At 42.8% G+C, this 21,567-nt stretch overlaps 1 protein-coding gene across 4 annotated transcripts in view; it reads left to right on the top strand.

Annotated features, from left to right (window-relative positions):
• The first annotated feature begins 805 nt into the window (after positions 1-805).
• LOC122550467 (rho guanine nucleotide exchange factor 7-like) overlaps positions 806-21,567 on the top strand; it is a 137,417-nt gene continuing 116,655 nt past the window's right edge. The window contains exons 1-2 of one of the 4 annotated variants that reach the window (XM_087987899.1): positions 806-1,332; positions 15,110-15,193. In XM_087987899.1, the coding sequence (XP_087844025.1) occupies positions 1,168-1,332; positions 15,110-15,193 (249 nt within the window). In that variant the 5' untranslated portion in view covers positions 806-1,167. The remainder of the gene's footprint in view (positions 1,333-15,109; positions 15,194-21,567) is intronic. The other 3 variants (XM_043691228.2, XM_043691226.2, XM_043691224.2) reach the window with 3 other exon arrangements.

Raw genomic sequence — 21,567 nt, 5'->3', positions numbered from 1 at the left:
GGGTATTGTCAATATCACGGATATTGTTGGGGTAGTGGAGGGTGGGGGTAATTGTGGGGGGTGGTGACTAATTGTGGGGGTATGGGGTAATTGTCAGGGTAGGAGGTACTGTGGGAGAAGGGGCAATTGTTGGGGAAGGGGGTATTGTCAGGGAGGAGGGTAATTTCCAGGGAAGGGGTATTGTCAGGGAAGGGTGTAATTGTCAGAAAGGGGGTATTGTCGCAGTAGGGGGTAATTGTCAGTGAAGGGGGTAATTGTCAGAATTGTGGTGGGGTAATTGTTGGGGTGGGGGTAATTGTCGGGGAAGAGGGTATTGTTGGGGAAGGGGGTAATTGTCAGGGTTGGGGTGGGGTAATGATCGGGGAAGGGGGTAATTGTTGGAGTGGGGGTAATTGTTAGGGAAGGGGGGTAATTGTGGGGAAGGGCTAATTGTCGGGAAGGGGTAATTGTTGGGGTTGTGACGGGGATAATTATTGGGGAAGGGGATAACTGTCGGGAAGGGGGTAATTGTCGGGGTGGGGGTAATTGTTGGGGAAGTGGTATTTGTCGGGGTTGGGGGGTAATTGTCAGGGAAGGAGGTAATTGTCGGGGAAGGGGGTAATTGTCGGGGTAGGGGGTAACTGTCGGGGAAGGGGGTAATTGTCGGGGAACGGGGTAATTGTCGGGGAACGGGGTAATTGTCGGGGAAGGGGGTAATTGTCGGGGTGTCCGGGCCCTCCTCTGTTGCTGGGTCCCGGGCGGCACTAGAGGGCGGCAGGAGCCGGCTCCGGGCTCAGTCTGAGCGGCGGCGGTGGGCGGCAGGTTCGGAGCCGCGGTCGTCCCGGAGAAACAAAGAGACCCGCCCGGGGGACGGAGAGCGGAGAGGGAGGGGGTGCGGCAGGCAGAGCCCGAGCCCGAGCCCGAGCCCCAGCCCCAGAGCCCCTGCCCCAGCCCCGGGACCGGGCATTACCACCCTCCTCCCGGACACACCGCTCTGTCGGTACCGAGTGATGCCGGGCTTGCGGGCTCGGAGCCGGCACCTCGGGAAGCAGTGAACCGCGGGGACCGGGACCGGGACCGGGACCGGGGTCGGGATCGTCCCGGGGCCCGGGGTAGCAGGCAGGGGACTGTTGTCCCGGGGCCCAAGGCTCGGATCGCCGCGCTGTCGGTGAATGGGGATCGGTGGCGATGAGCTCCGCTGAGCAGACGGTGACTTGGCTGATCACCCTCGGGGTCCTAGACTCCCCCAAGAAAACCGTGTCGGACCCCGAGGCTTTCCTGCAGAGCTCCCTGAGGGACGGCGTGGTCTTGTGCCGCCTCCTGGAGCGGCTGGTGCCCGGTTCCATCGATAGGGTGAGTAAACCTGCCGAGGTGATCCCCCCTCCCCTCCAAAAATCCCGACCCCAGGGGGTTGTGTCTCCATCCTCTACCCCAGTCCTGGGGTGTCCGTGTATACCCCTACCCCTCTCGAGCGAAATATCCCTCTACTCCTTGCCATTGGCACCCCTATCCCATGAGATCTTGACCCTCCCATTCAACTCCCCAGGGATCTGTACCTGTTCAGTCCGCTCCACTCCACTCCCGCCCCTATCCCATGAGACCTTGACCCTCCCACTCCATTCCCCAGGGATCTGTACCTGTTCAATTCAGTCCACCCCCACCCCATGAGATTGACCCTTACACCCCACTCCCCAGGGTTCTGTACCTGTTCAGTCCACTCCATTTCCACCCCTATCCCATGAGATCTTGACCCTCCCACTCCACTCCCCAGGGATCTTTACCTGTTCAGTCCAGTCCACCCCCACCCCATGAGATTGACCCTTACACCCCACTCCCCAGGGATATGTACCTGTTCAGTCTGCTCCACTCCACTCCCGCCCCTATCCCATGAGACCTTGACCCTCCCACTCCATTCCCCAGGGATCTGTACCTGTTCAGTCCACTCCATTTCCACCCCATCCCATGAGACCTTGACCCTCCCACTCCATTCCCCAGGGATCTGTACCTGTTCAGTCCACTCCATTTCCACCCCTATCCCATGAGACCTTGACCCTTACACCCCACTCCCCAGGGATCTGTACCTGTTCAGTCCACTCCACTCCCACCCTCATCCCAGGGGATCTGGACTCTGCCATCCACACCCCATTCCCAATCAAGAATGGCAATTCTACTTCCAGCATCATCCCCTTTCCTTTCCCACCTCTGGGATCTCTATCCCCCGATTCCCTTGTCCACCCTCAGCACCATGCGCCCATACCCCCAATCTGGGAGCCTATATCCTACCTTCTCATGATGGCGTGTCATGGGGTCAATGCTGTCAATGTACGGAAAGACATCTGATTCCCCTCCTGCAGTCCTTAACCCCTTCCCTTACCCCAAGTACATCCTATACCAGGAGCCTGTACCCCACATGTTCAGACATAGTTCACTATCATTAACACTGAGGTTCTGTACTCATCACCCTTTCCATATCTCTAACCCTGCACTGTATACCTCCCTCCCGCCAAACACCCAAAATCTGGCAACAAAGTGAATCCCCCATCACCCTACCACCCTCCTCAGACTCTGTAAAGCTCCCAACCACCATTGGGGATGTCATTCTATGAGGGTTCTCTCCTCCCCTGGAGCCTGTAACGTTGTACCAGTTTTCTCTTGGTTCCCTCGCTGGGACTCATGAACACTGTCCCTACCTAGAAGGTAGAGGATGGAGAGGGAGCTGTCTGTAACATTGCATCTTCTGCTCCTGGAGCTTTGCAACTTTGGCTTCTGCTCCATTGAATATAAGAGATTAAGTTTACAGGGTTTTATGATTGTGATTATGAGAGTGATGTAATATAGATATATTTAAGGCAATTAAAGAACTGCAAATATACTAACCTACATTTATACAAAGTTTTCACACCCTTTGGGTGTCTCAATGTGAGCAGGATGAGATAAACTATTTCTTCTGGATAAGTTCAGAACAAGGGGGCATAACTCTAAGATCAGAGCTGGGCCATTCAGGGGTGATGTCCAGCAGCATTTCACACAAAAGCTGGAACTCTCTCCAAAAAGATGTTGTGCATGGAGGTCAGTATTAAATTTCAAGACTGGGATGGAATATTTTTTTCAAGAGTGAAATACTGCAGATGCTGGAAATATGAAACAAAAACAGAAAATATTTCAAGTAGACAGTGGTCTGGCATCATCTACGCTGATGGAAGATCATTAATCTAAAATCTAACCTTTGATTTTCTCTCTTTTGATTTGATTTTTGTTGGATAAGGATATTGAGAAAAATAGGTAGATGATGTGAGATTCAGATTAGCTAAAATTGAATTTAGAGGCTGACTGATCTCTTTTTGTCCCTGTATCATCTGACTGCCCACAATCCATAACATTTGGATCCATGTTCCGCTAGGTAACAATACATGACCACAAAATTGCGTAGTCTCAAGGTATTTTTAATGAATAGATTTTGCTTATCTGTCAAATAAAATGTTTGAGATTTCTGACTTGTTGAGTTGGATAGCTATCTAATAAGAGAGCTTGGAATCCATTCAACTTATGAACTGTGGTACTGAGCATCAGTGCCACTGATGAACTTGGAGGAGAACACTTGTTGCCTAATGACCAAGTGAAACCAAATTATTTTAATCATATTCTTCTATTAAATGGCCTATATCTTTTAGTACAAGATATAAAAATGATTATTTACCATTTCATTGACCTGTCCTGAGGAAGAAAGACTTTATTGTATTTCTGTACTACCTTTCACAACCTTCACTTTCACAATCACAACACGACATTTCAGCCAATGAAGAATGTTTCAATGTGGCCACACTTGTAACGTAGGGAACATGGAAGCCGATTTGCAATTTTAGAAGAATGAGGGGGCATCTTATAGAAATATATAAAATTATGAAGGGAATAGATAAGATAGAAGTAGAGAGGATGTTTCCACTGGCAGGTGAAATTAGGACAAGAGGGCATAGCCGCAAAAATAGAGTGAGCAGATTTAAGACTGATTTGAGAAGGAACACCTTCGCTCAGAGGGTTGTGAATCTATGGAATTCCTTGCCCAGTGAAGTAGTTGATGCTATTTCAGTAAATGTTTTAAAGTTAAGATAGTTTTTTTTTGAACAATAAAGGAATCAAGGGTTATGGTGAGAGGGTGGGTAAGTGGAGCTGAGGCCATGAAAAGATCTTATTGAATGGCGGAGCAGGATCGATGGGCCAGACGGCCTGGTCCTGCTCCTAGTTCTTATGTTCTTATAGTTTTTTTCTTTATACTTGATTGAGAGCTAAGCATTAACTTGGCTAATGGAGTGTAGAATCTATCTCTTCTGAACATTGGACGTCACAGCAAGAGTAGGTCATTCAGAACCCGATCCACCATTCAGAAAAGTCATGGGTGATCTGAGTGACTCCCTTGACTTTTAAAAATTAATCTAACTCAGTCTTGATTAAGTTTGATGACCCAACATCCACTGTTTTCTAAGGAAGAGCACATTACAACTAACAATGCTCTGACAGAAGACTTTATTCCTCCTATCCATCTAAATATGGAGGCTTCCTGTTTTTAAGCAGTGTCCCCTAAAGGGGACAAGTGGAAACATTCTCCTTTATCCATCTTATCAAGATCCCTCAGGATCTTATTAGCTTCAATTAGACAACCTCTCATTCTTTTAAGTTAAAAATCATACAACACCAAGTTATAGTCCAACAGGTTTAATTGGAAGCACTGGCTTTCAGAGCGCAGCTCCTTCATCAGATGGTTGTCTCATTCTTTTAAATTTCAGAGGTGAGGCCCAAAGCGTCTAACTTTAATTCATAAGTTAAACCTTTCATGCCGGGAATGAGTCGACTGAATCTTCTCTGAATTGCTTCACATGTAATGACCTAAAAATAATTTTATCAAATAAGGTTACCAAAACTGGCAAATGCTCTAGATGTGATTTGATCAAGGCCTTGTACAGCTGTGGTATTGCTTCCTTAATTCTGTATTCCCTTGCAATAAAGAATATCATTTCATTTGCTTTCTTAATAATTTGCTGTATTTGAAGACTAGCATTTTGTGATTTGTATACCAGGATATCTAGATGCTTTTGTATCGCAGAGTTCTGCAAATTATCAATTTAAATTGTATACGACTTCTCTGTTTTTCATGACAAATTGGGCAAATTCACCTTTTTCCACATTATGCTCCATCTGCCAGATTTTTGCCTACTCACTTAACCTGTCTCTCTCCCTTTGCACACTGTACGCTTTCTCTCTATCTTGGTGTCATCAGCAAATTCAGAAGCCATGCATTTGGTCCCTATATCCAAGTCATGCACATAGATCCTTTTGATGTTCCCAGTAGTCACAGCTTGCCATCTAAAAATGATCTGCTTATGTCTACTCTGTTTCCTGTTGGCTACTGAGATCATTTCAAAATAGCACTGTGGGATCTTTTAATTGCTCCTGAGAGCGTAAATGAGGTTTCAGTTTAGTGTCACCTTTGACAGTACAGCATCTCCTCAGTGCTGTACTGAAAGTCTCTGTAGTACAGCTTGAACCCACAGCACTCTAGTAAGAGCTGTGAGTATTGTCTGACAGCTGATTGGGAGCTTTCAGTATCAAACATTACATATAGATTTACCTGCTCAGACTTTCCAAGTTAGTAATTGCACTAATACAAAATGAGGAAGTGAAAGGGTGGGTAAGTAAATGACACAAAGATTGGTAGAGGCGAAAGTGAGCACTGCAGATGCTGGAGATTAGAGTCAAGATTAGAGTGGTGCCGGCAAAGCACATTAGGTCAGGCAGCATCTGAGAAGCAGGAAAATCAACGTTTAGGGCTGGAGCCCTTCATCAGGAATGTTGATGAAGGGGCTCCAGCCCAGAACATCGACTTTCCTGTTCCTCGGATGCTGCCTGACCTGCTGTGCTTTTCCAGCACCAGTCTAATCTTGACACAAAGGTCGGTGGAGTTGTGCATAGTGTGGAAGGCTATTGTAAGTTGCAATGAGACATTGACAGGGTACAGAACTGGGCTGATAAGTGGCAGATGGAGTTCAACCTGGAAAAGAGTGATGTCATTCACTTTGGAAGGTCAAATTTGAATGCAGAAGACAGGGTGAAAGGCAGGAGCCTTGGCAATGTGGAGGAACAAAGGGATCTTGGGGTTCATGTCAATAGACCCCTTAAAGTTGTCATCCAGGTTGATAGGGTTGTTAAGAGGGTATATGGTGTTGGCTTTTGTTAACAGGGGGGTTGAGTTTAAGGGCTGTGAGGTTATGCTGCAGCTCTGTAGAGCCTTGGTTATACCATACTTGGAATATTGTGTTCAGTTCTGGTTACCTCACAAGGTCAACAATAGGAAAGATGTGGAAGCTTTAGAGAGGGTGCAGAGGAGCTTTCCCAGGATGCTGCCTGGACTGGAGGGCATGTGTATGAAGAAAGGCTGAGGGAGCTAGGGCATTTCTTATTGGAGCAAAGAAGGATTAGAGGGACTCGATAAAGGTGTACCAGATATTGAGAGGCATAGATAGAGTGGATAGCCAGAGACTTTTTCCCACGGCAGCTCAGTGGTTAGCACTGCTGCCTCACAGCGCCAGGGACCCAGGTTTGACTTCAACCTCGTGAATGGAGTTTGCATATTCTCCCTGTGTCTGTGTGGGTTTCCTCCGGGTTTCCTTCCACAATCCAAAGATGTGCAGTTTAGGTGAAATGACCATGCTAAATTGCCCATCGTGTTCAGGGATGTGGAGGTTAGGTGCAATAGTCAGGGGTGAATGTAGAGTAATAGGGTGGGGAATGGGTTGGTGTGGACTTGTTGGGCCAAATGGCCTGTTTTCACACTGTAAGGGTTTTAGGATTTTGTAGGGGTTCTAAGATGACAAATGTCTATCATGTGGGGATGTAATTGGAGGAAAGTTTGGGGAGCAGTCAGAGGTAGGTTCTTTACTGCCAGCAGTGGTAGGAGAGTCAGATACATTAGGGACATTTAAGTGACTCTTGGATAGGTACATGGAAGTTAGTACAATGAAGAGTATGTGGTTAGTCTGATCTTAGAGTAGAATAAAAGACCAGCACAACATCGAGGGCTGAAAGGCCTATACTGTGCTGTACTGTTCTCTGTATAAAATATTGCATTAAAACTCAATTAAGACAACAAAGTAAGAAAAGAATAAGCTCAAATTAGTGTTGACCTGCACTTGACATAGATGAGAATGTTGTCATTAAGTTACATTTGATACTATTTTCTGTTGGTGTGTGTACAACAGTCAAACAATTGGTTTGGTCAAACAGTAGAGGACTAGGGTAAATTGTCATTTTCATGTTTCTGTGCAGATGTCTACATGATGGCTGCAAGTATTCAGGGTGAAGGTCAGTTTCATGGTTGGTGATTAGTATAGTTTCCACTAATTCATTTGAATAGATGGAAAGTTGGGTAATGAATTGTTGGCGTTAAATTTCCCATTGTACAAAACTCATCATGTTAGCTTACAGAATGATAATCTTATGAAGTGTCTGAAGCTGCACTATGGCTATTAGTGGTTACAACAAGAGAAGTATAATATCAGCTACAGAGCTGGCATGGTGGTAAACCAATGTTCCAGTGAGTTATTTTATTACCTTCACTGTGAGATACAGTGCAACATAGCAAAGCTGTGGAGTTAAAGAGAAGAGGTCAGTCACAAGTTGGCAAGATGATGACTGGAGAGACTGTAATTTAAAAGTTTGAGAGTGGCAGCAGAAGGAAGGATTTACGAAGGTGAAGAGCTCCATAATTTGAAGCGAAAGTTAGAGGAGCTGAATAAAGGCAAAATACTGCAGATGCTGGAAATCTGAAACAAACACAGAGACTACTGGAGAAACTCAGCAGATCTGGCAGGATCCGAGGAAACCATAGAAACCCTTCGATCCAACGAGGCCACACCGACCCTCTGAAGAGTAACCCACCCAGATGCATTCCCCTCCCTATTATCCCATATTTACCCCTGTCTAATGCACCTAACCTACACATCCCTGAATACTATGGGAACTATAGCATGTCGAATTCATCTAACCTGCACATATTTGGATTGTGGGAGGAAACCAGAGCACCTGGAAGAAACCCATGCAGACATGGGGACAATGACCTGGTTTGATGGGGTCATTAAATTTAATTTTTGCAGTGGTTATCAAATTGTTTAGTCATTAAACAAATTCACGTAAGGCTGCCAATATTCATCAACATAAAATGCAAGTTTATTAATTAAAAAAACTATATTTTTTATGAGAATTGAGAAAAATCTTAGAATAACCAACAAAACCTCATTCTGTTTCATCCAGTTTCCCAGCAAAATCCTTTACAGTTACTCAAACCTAAGGCAATATCACTTCGACCTCTAATTTAGTTCTTAATTCTTTCCAGTTCTCTTCCTGCTCTTCTCTTGCTGCAGCTGAAATAATTTAATGACTACTTTCCAGTTCTGCTGGCCTGAACCTCCTTTCAGCTCGGACAACTTGTAAACTTCAACACAAACTCTCACATCTTAGAGACTTCACAACCTGTACCTTCCTGCTTGGGTGAAAACTTCCTCCTGACTAAAATCGTGATTATTCTGAACTGAAGTCAAACAAAACTGGTGGCACCTAATCTGCTTTATCTGCCTTTCTGAAAGACAACAGTATAAACATTTCATCAATTAACATCACAGTATCCTATGAGGCACTTAACTGAACCACATGCTTTCTTGGAAATTATGTACTTAGGTTACTGTTCCAAATGATTTCCTGACGTCTTGTTTTACAAAAAGTTATCTTCACAGAGCTGATTACAGAATCCCTCTGCATCTGCTATTAAAAAGCAAAATTCCCAATTGATAATCACATATATATCTTTGACATCTTTAGTATCTTAATCACATCCACCGGCCTTGGTGGTTCTTGGATGCTTAATAAAAAATTTGTGTCCCCATCAGTTTTGAAATTTCCTGTGGGTTTTTATCCTCAACAGCATTTTGGAGGAGAGAAATGCCAGATTTCTACTTACCTTCATTTGCAGATATGCTTCCTGACATGACTCCTGAATGGTCTGTCTCAAATTTTAAGTTTATGCTCCACTTCTCAGAATGTTGTTGGCTACGTGGACTTCAGTCAAGAGTTTGACAAGGTCCCTCATGGCAGACTGGAACAAAAGGTGAAGTCAGATGCTGTAAATGGAGAGCTGGAAATATGGATACAGAACTGGCTTAGTTATAGGAGACGAAAATGTAGCAGTGGAAGGATGGTTTTTGGAATGGAGAGCTGTGACTAGTAGTGTTCCACACAGATCAGTGCTGGCACCTCTGCTGTTTGTGATCTATATAAATGATATGGAGGAAAATGTAGCTGGTCTAATTAGTAAGTTTGCTGACGATACAAGGTTGCGAAGTTTTAGATTAGATTACATTACAGTGTGGAAACAGGCCCTTCGGCCCAACAAGTCCACACCGACCCGCCGAAGCGCAACCCACCCATACCCCTACATTTACCCCTTTACCTAACACTACGGTCAATTTAGCATGGCCAATTCACCTGACCTGCACATCTTTGGATTGTGGGAGGAAACCGGAGCACCCAGAGGAAACCCACGCAGACACAGGGAGAACGTGCAAACTCCACACAGTCAGTCGCCTGGAAGTGGGTAGTGGGTAGTGAAGAGGATTGTCAGAGGATACAGCAGGATATAGATCAGTTGGAGGCATGGGCATAAAAATGGCAGATTGAGTTCAATCTGGACAAATTTGAGGTGATAGATTTTGGAAGGTCAAGTACAGGCGGAAATTATACCTTTTGGAGTATTGATATGCAGAGAGATCTGAATGTGCAGGTCCACAGATCACTGAAGGTGGTACCACACGTAGATAAGATATAAAAAAAGGCTGATGGCCTGCTTACCTTCATTGAAAGGGGCACAGTCTAGTGATAAAGAAGTTATGCTGCAACTTTATAGAATTTTAGTTAGGCTACACTTGGAATATTGCATACAGTTCTGGTCACCACACTACCAGAAGGATGTGGATGCTTTTGAGAGGGTACAGAAAAGGTTTACCAGGATGTTGCCTGGTATGGGGATTTTAGCTATGAAGAAACAATGGATAGACTGGGTTTGTTTTCATTGGACTGCAGGAGGTTGAGGGGTGACCCGACAGAAGTTCATAACATTATGAATGGCATGGATAGAGTGGAAAGCATGAGGCTTTTTTCAGGGGTGGAGGGATCAATTACTAAGAGACACGGGTTTAAGGTGCGAAGGGAGAAGTATAAAAGAGATATGCGAGGCAAGTTTTTCACACAAAGGGTAGTGTGTGTCTGGAACATGCTGCCAGAGGAGGTGGTGGAAGCAGACACAATAGCAGCATTCGAGAAGCACCTGGACAAATACGTGAATAGGAAGGGAATAGAGGGGTATGGATCCTGGAAGTGAAGACAGTTTTAATATGGAAGAGCAAAATCCGTTGGCACAGGCTTGGAAGGCCGAAGGGACTGTTCCTGTGCTGTATTGTTCTTTGTTTGTTCTTTGACATCCATTCCTCTACCACCACACCAAATGGTTTGTTTTGATTTACCCCATCAAATCCTTAAATCATTTTGAATATCTCAGTTTTATCACATTGTTACCTTCTGTCTGTGACTCAGAAGAACATTTCTCCTAAACTATTCCTGTCTGTTCATTGCTGACTAATCACTGTGCAAGTTGTTAAGATTACTGATGAACTGAGCTTTTCTATTCATGGGGCTGTAGTTTTGACGCATATGACTGTGCAGAGATCATCATGCTACGCAATGTGCTTACAGTCTGTGCTGCTGCCTCTACCCGAGGTGGAGGGTTTTACTTCCTGCTGGTGTCTCTGGTAAGGCTGACATTATTTGCCCACCCCTAGTTACTAAGAGACCACTTTGAATTTGATACAACTGAGTGTTTTGGTAGGCTGCATCAGAGAGCAGTTAACAGTTAATCTTATTGCCGCGGGGGACTTGAGTCATGTATAGGTCAGAATGGGTAAAGATGACAGCTTTCCTTCTCAACAGGCCATTAGTGAGTCTTTTTTATGACAGTCCACAAGTTTCATTATGAATATCAGCTTTTTATTTTCAGATTTTTGCATTGATTTCAAATTATCCACGTTGGGTAGTTTGGGTGACCAATGACCTGGGTCAGAGGGCCAAGCCCTTTTAATTACTAGCTCAGTAACATAACTAATAAGGTCTTGTCCAGTCTCTTCCTGATCCTCTGACCTTCATACCTTTTAATATTAGTTTTCTTTTAAACATCCTACTAATTCAAATTTTAAAAATAATCTGTGGATTTTTCTCCATAGTAGTTTGCAACAGAATTCATTTTGCATTCTAACCAGTCTTTCTGTTTCGTATTTTTAAAAATAACTTTTTAAATTTCCTTTGTTTCCATTTGCATATTTTCAGGATATATTTTGTTTTTTTTTATTTTTACAGCTGCAATTGTTAGTTCATTTGTGTAAGAATCAAAGTGAAAAAAACATAAATCCTCAGAGTAAATAAACTAAACGGACAATACAGTGTGCAACAAGCTGGAGGGGCTAAGTGGCCTCCTATTGTTCCTGTATAAAGGTGCACTATCTCCAAAGGGAAGGAATTTTGACAGAAAATAGGTGTATACGATGCTTTAAAAAACAGGATTTGTACAGTTTTTGTACCTACTTGAATGACACTTCAGATAAGTATGTTGTTTCTAGAATCTTACGTGGCAGATGTGAAGTTCCAGGAAAGCCTCAGCTCCCACTACCCCCCTCTGATTGTTGTGCAGCCAGCTTTTTGGCTGCTCAGTGCTGACTATTTAATCTCAGGTTCTTGACTTTCCGCCAAAAGTCCGTCAAAAAGTGAAAAAGCATGATCCATTCAAAATATCACTGCCTAACTAATGGAGTAAAAATTCCTTGAACTACAGGGGGTTACATTATAATAAGCCATTCTCTGAAGTGTTATAATTGAACAGGAAATTCTGTAAATAAATGGCAGGTCAGTCTGCATCTGATTTTGGGTTTTGATGAAAGATGTATTCTTCAGAGGCCCCATGAGTGTCGGATCTCTGCAATTGCACAATTCTAGCCTTCTACGCACTTCCAGCTTTCATGACCAACCATTGGCAGCCATACCTTTAGTTACTTGGCCCTACCTCTGGAATTCCTTCCCTAGATCTTTCTACTTTACGACACTTAAGCTGTACTTCTGTGATTCTTGTATAAAGTAATTGAACTGAATGTTATGATTGGAGTTTGAGTTAAGCTCCGCCCCATCGGATGATGTCATGAGGTCTTTGGTGGAAAAAAAGCAGAACATCTTGGGAGCTTGTAGGGTAGGGAGCCTGTCTGCAGATCTCCCAATATTTTTAAGAGCAATATTGGCCCGACTAATATAATATGTACATGATTGGTATCATACAGTGAACTGTATTTTGTTTAGGACAAGAGCCTCTTTTCAGTAAGGCTTACTTGACGCTTTCGTTTACCACTGTAAACCAAATAGTCCCAGAGAACTAGTAAAAGATAGTGACCGTAAACTATCCAAACCAAATGCTAATGGTGGTTGGCATAATGGCACATATAACATGGTCCTAATAGTGGGCATTGATGCTTAATAGCACAAGGTAGCTATGTTGAGAATTCCAGTGCACCCAATGGCAGAGAATTCCTAGGTGCCTAGGAGCAGTATTAGATATTTACTGTGTTAAATACTCTACCCATACAACCAGTCAGCTGATGTAACAGCTGGATGGTTAGCTGGCTTATAGATAAAATCATCAATAGATCAACAAGGGAAAAACAGCATGTAGTGGTAAAGTCTTTTACTTCAGATTTGAAAAGCAAAGTGAACGTGAGGTGGAAGCTAGTTGCACCTGGTGATGATATATTCCTTCAGGTTGTAAGAATCTGTAGCAGCAGTTCTGATTAGAGGTTTAGCTAGGAATCGAACAAGCATCAGTTTTCCTGTGGTCAAACAGGAAAACTTTAAATTAATGGCACAGAATGGGCTGAGGCTGCTATAAGCTTGAAAAGGAGTACCTACCGCTCTCCATGAGCATTGTCGCTGTGGCAAGTGAGTATCACAAGACTTGGCCATTGTGGGAAAATTGAGGGTACAGAAGTAATTGAAACTGAGTTTTTAGCAGCAGTAACATGGCATGGCCAGAATTAGGATGGCAAATGTACAGTTTAAAAGTCTGAATGACAAATATCTAATGGAAGATACTAAGTACATTGTTGAGGTAGTGAAAAAAGTTGGAGATCCGTAATTTAAACCAAGGAGGAAATAATTTAATAAGACTATAGGCATGAGACTTTATTTGGGAAATTTTTGGAAAAGCACTGGCATTGTTTGGTGGTGGTACATCATCCATTTTGCCCACCAAAAATCAACACACCTTGATTTTGGCTGAAAAATGCAGGAAAGCTCCATTTTGACCACAAGACTACACTAAATCTCCTGTAAATAGTGCAGAGATATTAATGAGTTACATTTCAGAGTTTAAAATCCTTTAAGGCAAGGAAAATAAAACTGTATTGCTATATCGAAGAAGTTCAAATTTACTTGGTAATTAATTAAAGCAGCATCTATATACTGCAAAATTAAAGAACTTTAAAGCCAGGAATAGAAACAGTATTGTGACCCTACAGAATTTTAAAAAAAGTTTCTAAGTAAAAAGTATAAATAACTACAAAAAAAAAGCAGGAAAAATAATGCTATCTGGCAGATTTTAATATTGGAGGTAGGCCAAGTAAAACACAGGAGTGGACATCTTGGAGAAAATCATTCTTAAGATACGGAATAACAATCAAGCTGGAGAGTAAATCACAAGCTGAACAATTAGGTGCATAATTGTGTTAGAAAGAACCTAAATTAATCATATCACAGCTCATCAAGGCATAAAGGAAGACACTGCCACTTTTGTTGAAGTTCCACAGCTTTAGACTTTAATCTTAGCAGAAATGAAGTTCTTGAAAAGGTAAGATTTAACAGAAGAGATCAACTTCATTTGAATTTATCAATAACTGAATTAAGATCTCTCTGGATTAGTGGGTAGTTGAGAGTATGGAACTTTGAAATCAGTACTAATAGGTGGCAGAATTATAGTTGGAATTCCTGATGGGTCTGTCAGCTTTATTAGAGTCCAGAGAAGATTTGATGTTGGAGAACCTACTCAGATTGTGCTAGAAGCAGAAAACAGAAAGAATAACAAATATTTTAAGAGGAGAAAGATGATGTTATCACTGGAGTGCAACAGAATCTATTGAGGTATTATAACCATAAGGATACACTTGACAGATCAACACAAAGAGTAGGGAAGACAACAGATACTAAGAGTCAGCATAAGCCCACTGGGACAAGAAACCTCATAGGCACAAGCACTGGACAGCTATTAAAAGAGAATTCTATATCTGAAAAGGCTATAGCTGACTTCTGGAAGATGTGGAGAAGTAAGACACAGTTACAAGGCAGCCAAAACTCAAGTGGCTACATATTCAAAGATATTCATGTCGGAGAGCCACTGGAGTTGGAAAGGATAGTCAATGCAGAGCAAATTGGTGATCCAGTCAACTTGTGTTTTGCAGAACCTGTTTATATCAAAGGACATCTTCCTTTTAAACTTGATGAGATGAGTGTCAAATTATATACCGTTGGTAAAGAAACAAAAGTTACAGCTTTCCACCTGGAACAGTTTTCAAGATTAAAGGTTTACTGCAAGTAACTCTGCAATACAAAGCATCTAAGATGGTAGAGACTGTATTCATAATCATGAAATCTAACAATTGGCTTTGGAAAAAAACAGTCCTGGTCAAGGGGCAAATAATCAAAGATTTCACTGGGCTTCTGAGACTCATAGTAGAACCCAAAAAGAAGAGAGAATCTTGAGATTAGCAATGATGACTTGAAAAACAAGTTGCATTATGTTATTGAGGCTTTACAAGCCCGTATTCTACAATCTCTTTTTGGGTATGGGATTCTTTGCTGCCCGCACCCTGTTCCTTTGCACCATGTGTCCGCTGGGTGTGGAGTGTGGTTTGTCAGAGATTTACATTTTGTGCTGTTAAGCGGTATTAAGCTAATGTTGGGTGCTCATGTTCTGTGCTTTAATTCTACCCTGATGTTCATTCCACAGATACACCAAGACCCCAAATCAGAAGCAGAATGCCTGAGTAACATCAAAGAGTTTTTGAAAGGTTGTGGGGCGCTTCGGGTGGAGGTGAGTATGTCAATTGTGAGTATGGCAACTAAAAAGGGACAACAGAGTACTGACTGTGGTCTAATCTGGAACAGGTGGACATAAAGAGGGGACAGAGATGGCAAAAGTTGGGTGAGTTTAGGCAGGAATAGAGTGCAGAGAGGAGAGAGAGCCAGGCGAGTGGGAAGGAACTTTTACATCGAAGTGTAAAAACTATCTATTTCATTGTGTTTTTCATTCTTAGATCTCCTTAAATGGCTCAGAGTCATACTTTGCTAAGTTATTGTGAAGCAATTTTTTAAACTGTTTTCAAGGTGTCTTATAAATATAGTTTGTTCTTCTGAAGTGGTGAATATATTGATTGTTTTCTGACTCCAATTATGCTTGGTTGTGTGAAGCAAGAGCTGAGAGATTCATGCTGTCCTTTTGTTTGTGAATGTCAGTGAATCTCAGCATTCCTAATCATTTAATCTATCACCTCACTTTCACAGACTTTAAATTGTTGAAATGATGCCACCTTTTACAGATGTGCCTCAGAAATGTCCTCAATCAAGTGTTCCCTGCTGTCATGGTTGACAGAGCCCTCAGCTATGTTCAACACCTTTTCTACATGTCTGCCCTCGCGCCTTCTCTTCCCTCAACAATGGTGGGGTGCCCGACTTTTCAACCCCATCAATCTTCATATTCATAGGATCACAAGTCACCATTTCTGCCACCTCCACCAGATGCCACATACCACACTTTTCCAGCTGTTGCAGGTTCTGACAGGATCTCAGGACTTGAAATGTTAACTATATTTCTCTCTCCAAATGCTGCCAGACCTGATGAGTTTCTCCGGCATTTTCAGTTTTTGTTTCGGAGTTCCAGCATTCACTTTTTTTTTATTGAAATGGTGCTGCTGTCTTTAAGGAAAACATTTTTGTTCAATCACTGTAATATGCTATGTGCTTTGAGTGGATAGATATACTCTAAACCAACACCTTACATTTGTGTAGCACCTTTTATTTAGAGAGCGTGATTTCCCTTGGTGATTGGGCTATAATAGATAGTAAACTAAAGAAGAGCATTTGAGGAGGGGCTTCTAACTGTTTTGGAGTAAAAGAGAGTTTTTTAAAGAGGAGAACCAGGTGGCTTTGGTGTGAGATACAGGTAGCTGAAATCTGTTTGAGTGGTGTATTTTGAAGCTGTGGTGTTATGAACATGTTATCTGTCATTTATTATATCTAATGGTTAGTTAGTTATTGAATTTTACCCTCTTAGTTGGGCTGTGCTATGAACTGTCATTGGTTAATCATTTCCAGTTTATTTTGGAAATATTGCTGCCTTCATCCATTGATGTAGAAACTGTTGTATTTGTTGGAACTACGAAAAGTAAAAACCTGTTGACAACAAGGAGAAAGGTGCCTGTGGATTGTAGATACAGGGGAAATATAATTCGTTGTAAAATGTATCATGGATAGATTAGATTAGATTAGATTACAGTGTGGAAACAGGCCCTTCGGCCCAACATGGCCACACCGACCAGCCGAAGTGCAACCCATCCATACCCCTACATTTACCCCTTACCTAAATTGGCAATTTAGCATGGCCAATTCACCTGACCTGCACATCTTTGGACTGTGGGAGGAAACCGGAGCACCCGGAGGAAACCCACGGGGAGGATGTGCAAACTCCACACAGTCAGTCGTCTGAGGCGGGAATTGAACCCGGGTCTCAGGCGCTGTGAGGCAGCAGTGCTAACCACTGTGCCACCGTGTCACCCACATCTCTCTGTTATAATTTGTACTAGAGATGCTATGGGTTAAAGATTGGGCAGAAACAGTTTGGTTGGGAGAAAATTTCAAGTGGAAAGTTGAAGAAATGGTTTCTCACACTAGGCTATTCAGACAGTGAAGTTTACACAAAGGGCAACTAAAGTAGGAAGCAAACAAATTCTTTGGAAAATGGAAAAAATGGAATTGAATGTTCCAAGTACTGTTTCTCTCACAGTACTTGGATGTCATTGCTAGTATCACTCCCAACACTGGTGGCAAACCATTACAGAATCCCTACAGTATGGATCTTTCTTACTGAGTTTCTGTTTGTCAGTGGAATATATTTTTGTTGAACGTTCTTTTCCACAAATTATTTCTGTTTCTTTACTATCATCCCTTTTCATCTGTGCACTAAACCATTGTGATTCAGTTCTACCCTCCTCCCCATGTAATTATCTTTATTGAAGTCTTGCTTGATGATGCAGTGTATCAGTTTCAAACTTAATGCATGATTGAATTGTATTATGATCGCTAATCCCCAGTGGATCTTTTACTATGAGATTATAAATTAACTCTGCCTCATTATCTAATAGGAGATCTAAAGTAGCTTGATCTCTATTTGGCTCCAGAAAATATTGCACCAGGACATTGTTGCAAACATTCTACCAATTTACCTTCCAATACGACTTTTGCCAATTTAATTGGCAGTGCAGTGCAGTCTAAATGAAAATTAAAATCAGCACAATTATTACATTGCCTTTGTTGCCCGCTTCTATTGCCCCCTTAACTGGCTGTCTGATGATATAATTTCTGATTGGTGACATGTAAATACCTCCCACTCTTGCTTATGCTAAACTCCATCAGTACCGATTATACTATTTGATCTTCAATAACCAATGCCATTTCCTACTAATGTTTGAAATAACTCCATGAAGGCCAGTAACCTGTCACCAAGTCACACTTTATTTACGCATGCATTGTACATGATAGTAACCCAGCTAGCACAGAGCTGGTCCCAGACTGAGCAGATCCCCCGACACTCCTGTTTATTTCTATTAGCCAGGTGTCCCTAATTGGATCAGATTAACAGCCCGAGTCAGGGAATTTGTATTCTGGCTGACCTTGTTCCAATCACTACAGTATTCTTACATCATCCTTTACTATTAGGACCACCCCTGCTCCCTTTCCATGCTGATTGTGCTTTTGAAATGCTATCTATTCTGGAATATTCCAAACGCAGTCACCTTGTAATGATATCACATACAGCATTTAAAATCTAAACCATTTTTATTTCTATTTGTGCCATAAGTTCAGCTTTAGGCATTCAGATAAAGAGTCTTTAATTTTATTTTTGATTACTTTTCTCTGTGTCACTTTAAATGCATCTTTGCTATACTTCTTCATGTGGTAGTGTTCCACATTCTCAGTAGTCTCTGCGTAAGGAGGTTTCTCTTAAATTCCCTAATGGGTCTGTTTACTTTTCGGCTGGTATGTTTTAATTCCTCCACAAGCAGAAAAATCTTCTCTATGTCATTTCAGCCTCTCCTGATGGTTGTTTAAGTTGAACTCTATTAGCAGCCCTTTCTTTGGATTCTACTGGGCAATTTCAGCACCTGACAATTTTACCCAGAGAGATGGACATCTCATTGCAGATTCTAATGTTAGTTATGAACTTGCACAGTATGGTTACTTTAATGGCCTCCTGTATTGCATTTTGTGATTCTGTGAGCTCCTTTCAAATCTGTGATAAATTGCACACCCTGCCCCGCAGTCATCCACACACACCATCTCACTTTTGACTTGGCTATCCTTGCAAACTACCATCCATCTCCAAGCTGTCATTCATAGAATCCCTACAGTGTAGAAGCAAGCCACTCGGCCTATCAAGTCACACTGACCATTCAAGGAGCATCCTATCTAGATTCCCACCCACCCACCCAATCCCCGTAACCCTGTAACTGTGTATTTCCTATGTCTAATCAATAGACAATAGGTGCAGGAGTAGGCCATTCTGCCCTTCGAGCCTGCACCACCATTCAATATGATCATGGCTGATCATCCTTAATCAGTATCCTGTTCCTGCCTTATCTCCATAACCCTTGGTTCCACTATCCTTGAGAGCTCTATCCAACTCTTTCTTAAATGAATCCAGAGACTGGGCCTCCACTGCCCTCTGGAAAATCCACCTAGCCTGCACATCCTTAGACTCTATGGGCAATTTAGCATGGCCTATCCACTCTAACCAGCATATCCTTGGACTCTGGGAGGAAACCAGAGCACCTGGCGGAAACACATGCAGACGCATGGAGAATGTGCAGACTCCACACAGACAGTTGCCAAAGGGTGGAATTGAATCCAGGTCCCTGGCTCTGTGAGGCAGCACTGCTAACCATTGAGCCACTGTGCTACCCAGAGTTCTCGAATGAGCGGTCTCTTCTCAAACCTGTACTTGTCTTTCTCAGAACTCTCTGTATGTACCTCTAAAATCTGGTTTGCATCCTTACTACCTACATTCTCATTCCTTTTTACTCTGCTGCATGGGAGTCTGAGTGCATGGCAATGACTTCTGGAATAGACTATGGATGCGCTGAGCGGCTCTGCAGCTCTGGTGTTTAAATGGATTTGCTTGAGTCCCAAAATATCTTCCCTCCTCATCCTTCTTAATGATCCATCTGCAATCCTTCATAAGGTTAACCACAACATCTTCCTCCAATACCTCTACTCTCCTATTTTTTTCATATGTATCATTTAGTGCCCAGAAATCCCCTGCAATGGTTTCTCTTCCTGCTCACACACTGGTATTTCTGTGTGTCCTCAAAATATCTATCCTTGGCCTCTTTCTTTTTCTCATTCACATGGTGTTGCTTGGTCACTGACCAACAGCAAAAGTCTGGAAGACCATAAGACATAGGAGTGGAAGTAAGGCCATTCAGCCCATCGAGTCCACTCCGTCATTTAATCATGGCTGATGGGCATTTCAACTCCACTTACCCGCATTCTCCCCGTAGCCCTTAATTCCTTGTGACATCAAGAATTTATCAATCTCTGCATGGAAGACATTTAGCGTCCCGACCTCCACTGCACTCTGCGGCAATGAATTCCACAGGCCCACCACTCTCTGGCTGAAGAAATGTCTCCGCATTTCTGTCCTGAATTGACCCCCTCTAATTCTAAGGCTGTGCCCACGGGTCCTAGTCTCCTTGCCTAACGGAAACAATTTCCTAGCATCCACCCTTTCCAAGCCATGTATTATCTTGTAAGTTTCTATTAGATCTCCCCTTAACCTTCTAAACTCCAATGAATACAATCCCAGGATCCTCAGCTGTTCCTCGTACGTTAGACCTACTATTCCAGGGATCATCCGTGTGAATCTCTGCTGGACACGCTCCAGTGCTAGTATGTCCTTCCTGAGGTGTGGGGCCCAAAACTGGACACAGTACTCCAAATGGGGCCTAACCAGAGCTTTATAAAGTCTCAGTAGCACAATGGTGCTTTTATATTCCAACCCTTTTGAGATAAATGACAACATTGCATTCACTTTCTTAATCACAGATTCAACCTGCATGTTTACCTTTAGAGAATCCGCGACTAGCACTCCCAGATCCCTTTGTACTTTGGCTTTATGAATTTTCTCACCGTTTAGAAAGTAGTCCATGCTTATATTCTTTTTTCCAAAGTGCAAGACCTCGCATTTGCTCACATTGAATTTCATCAGCCATTTCCTTGACCACTCTCCTAAACTGTCTAGATCCTTCTGCAGCCTCCCCACTTCGTCAGTACTACCTGCCTGTCCACCTAACTTCGTATCATCGGCAAACTTCGCTAGAATGCCCCCAGTCCCTTCATCCAGATCATTAATATATAACGTGAACAGCTGCGGCCCCAACACTGAACCTTGTGGGACACCACTTGTCACCGGCTGCCATTCCGAAAAAGAACCTTTTATCCCAACTCTCTGCCTTCTGTCAGACAGCCAGTCCTCAATCCATGCCAGTAGCTCACCTCGAACACCATGGGCCCTCACCTGACTCAACAGCCTCCCGTGTTGCACCTTATCAAAGGCCTTTTGGAAGTGTAGATAGACCACATCCACTGGGTTTCCCTGGTCTAACCTACTTGTCACCTCTTCAAAGAATTCTAACAGGTTTGTCAGGCACGACCTCCCCTTACTAAATCCATGTTAACTTGTTCTAATCCGACCCTGCTCTTCCAAGAATTTAGAAACCTCATCCTTAATGATGGATTCTAGAATTTTACCAACAACCGAGGTTATGCTAATTGACCTATAATTTTCCATCTTTTGTCTTGATCCTTTCTTGAACAAAGGGGTTACAACAGTGATCTTCCAATCATCCGAGACTTTCCCTGACTCCAGTGACCTTTGAAAGATCTAAGCCAACGCCTCCGCTATTTCCTCAGCCACCTCCCTCAGAACTCTAGGATGTAGCCCATCGGGGCCAGGAGATTTATCAATTTTAAGACCTTTTAGCTTTTCTAGCATTTTCTCTTTTGTAATGGCAACCATACTCAACTCAACCCCTTGACTCCCTTTAATTGTTGGTATATTACTCATGTCTTCCACTATGAAGACTGACGCAAAGTACTTATTAAATTCTCCAACTATTTCCTTATCTCCCATCA

This window comes from Chiloscyllium plagiosum, unplaced genomic scaffold, assembly GCF_037043375.1.
Source record: "Chiloscyllium plagiosum isolate Xiang-an unplaced genomic scaffold, Cpla_swu_hap1 HiC_scaffold_6, whole genome shotgun sequence".
In the NCBI taxonomy this organism is placed as follows: Eukaryota; Metazoa; Chordata; class Chondrichthyes; order Orectolobiformes; family Hemiscylliidae; genus Chiloscyllium; species Chiloscyllium plagiosum.
The sequence above is the reverse complement of the archived record's forward strand: the minus strand, read 5'-3'. Positions and strand labels throughout refer to the sequence as shown.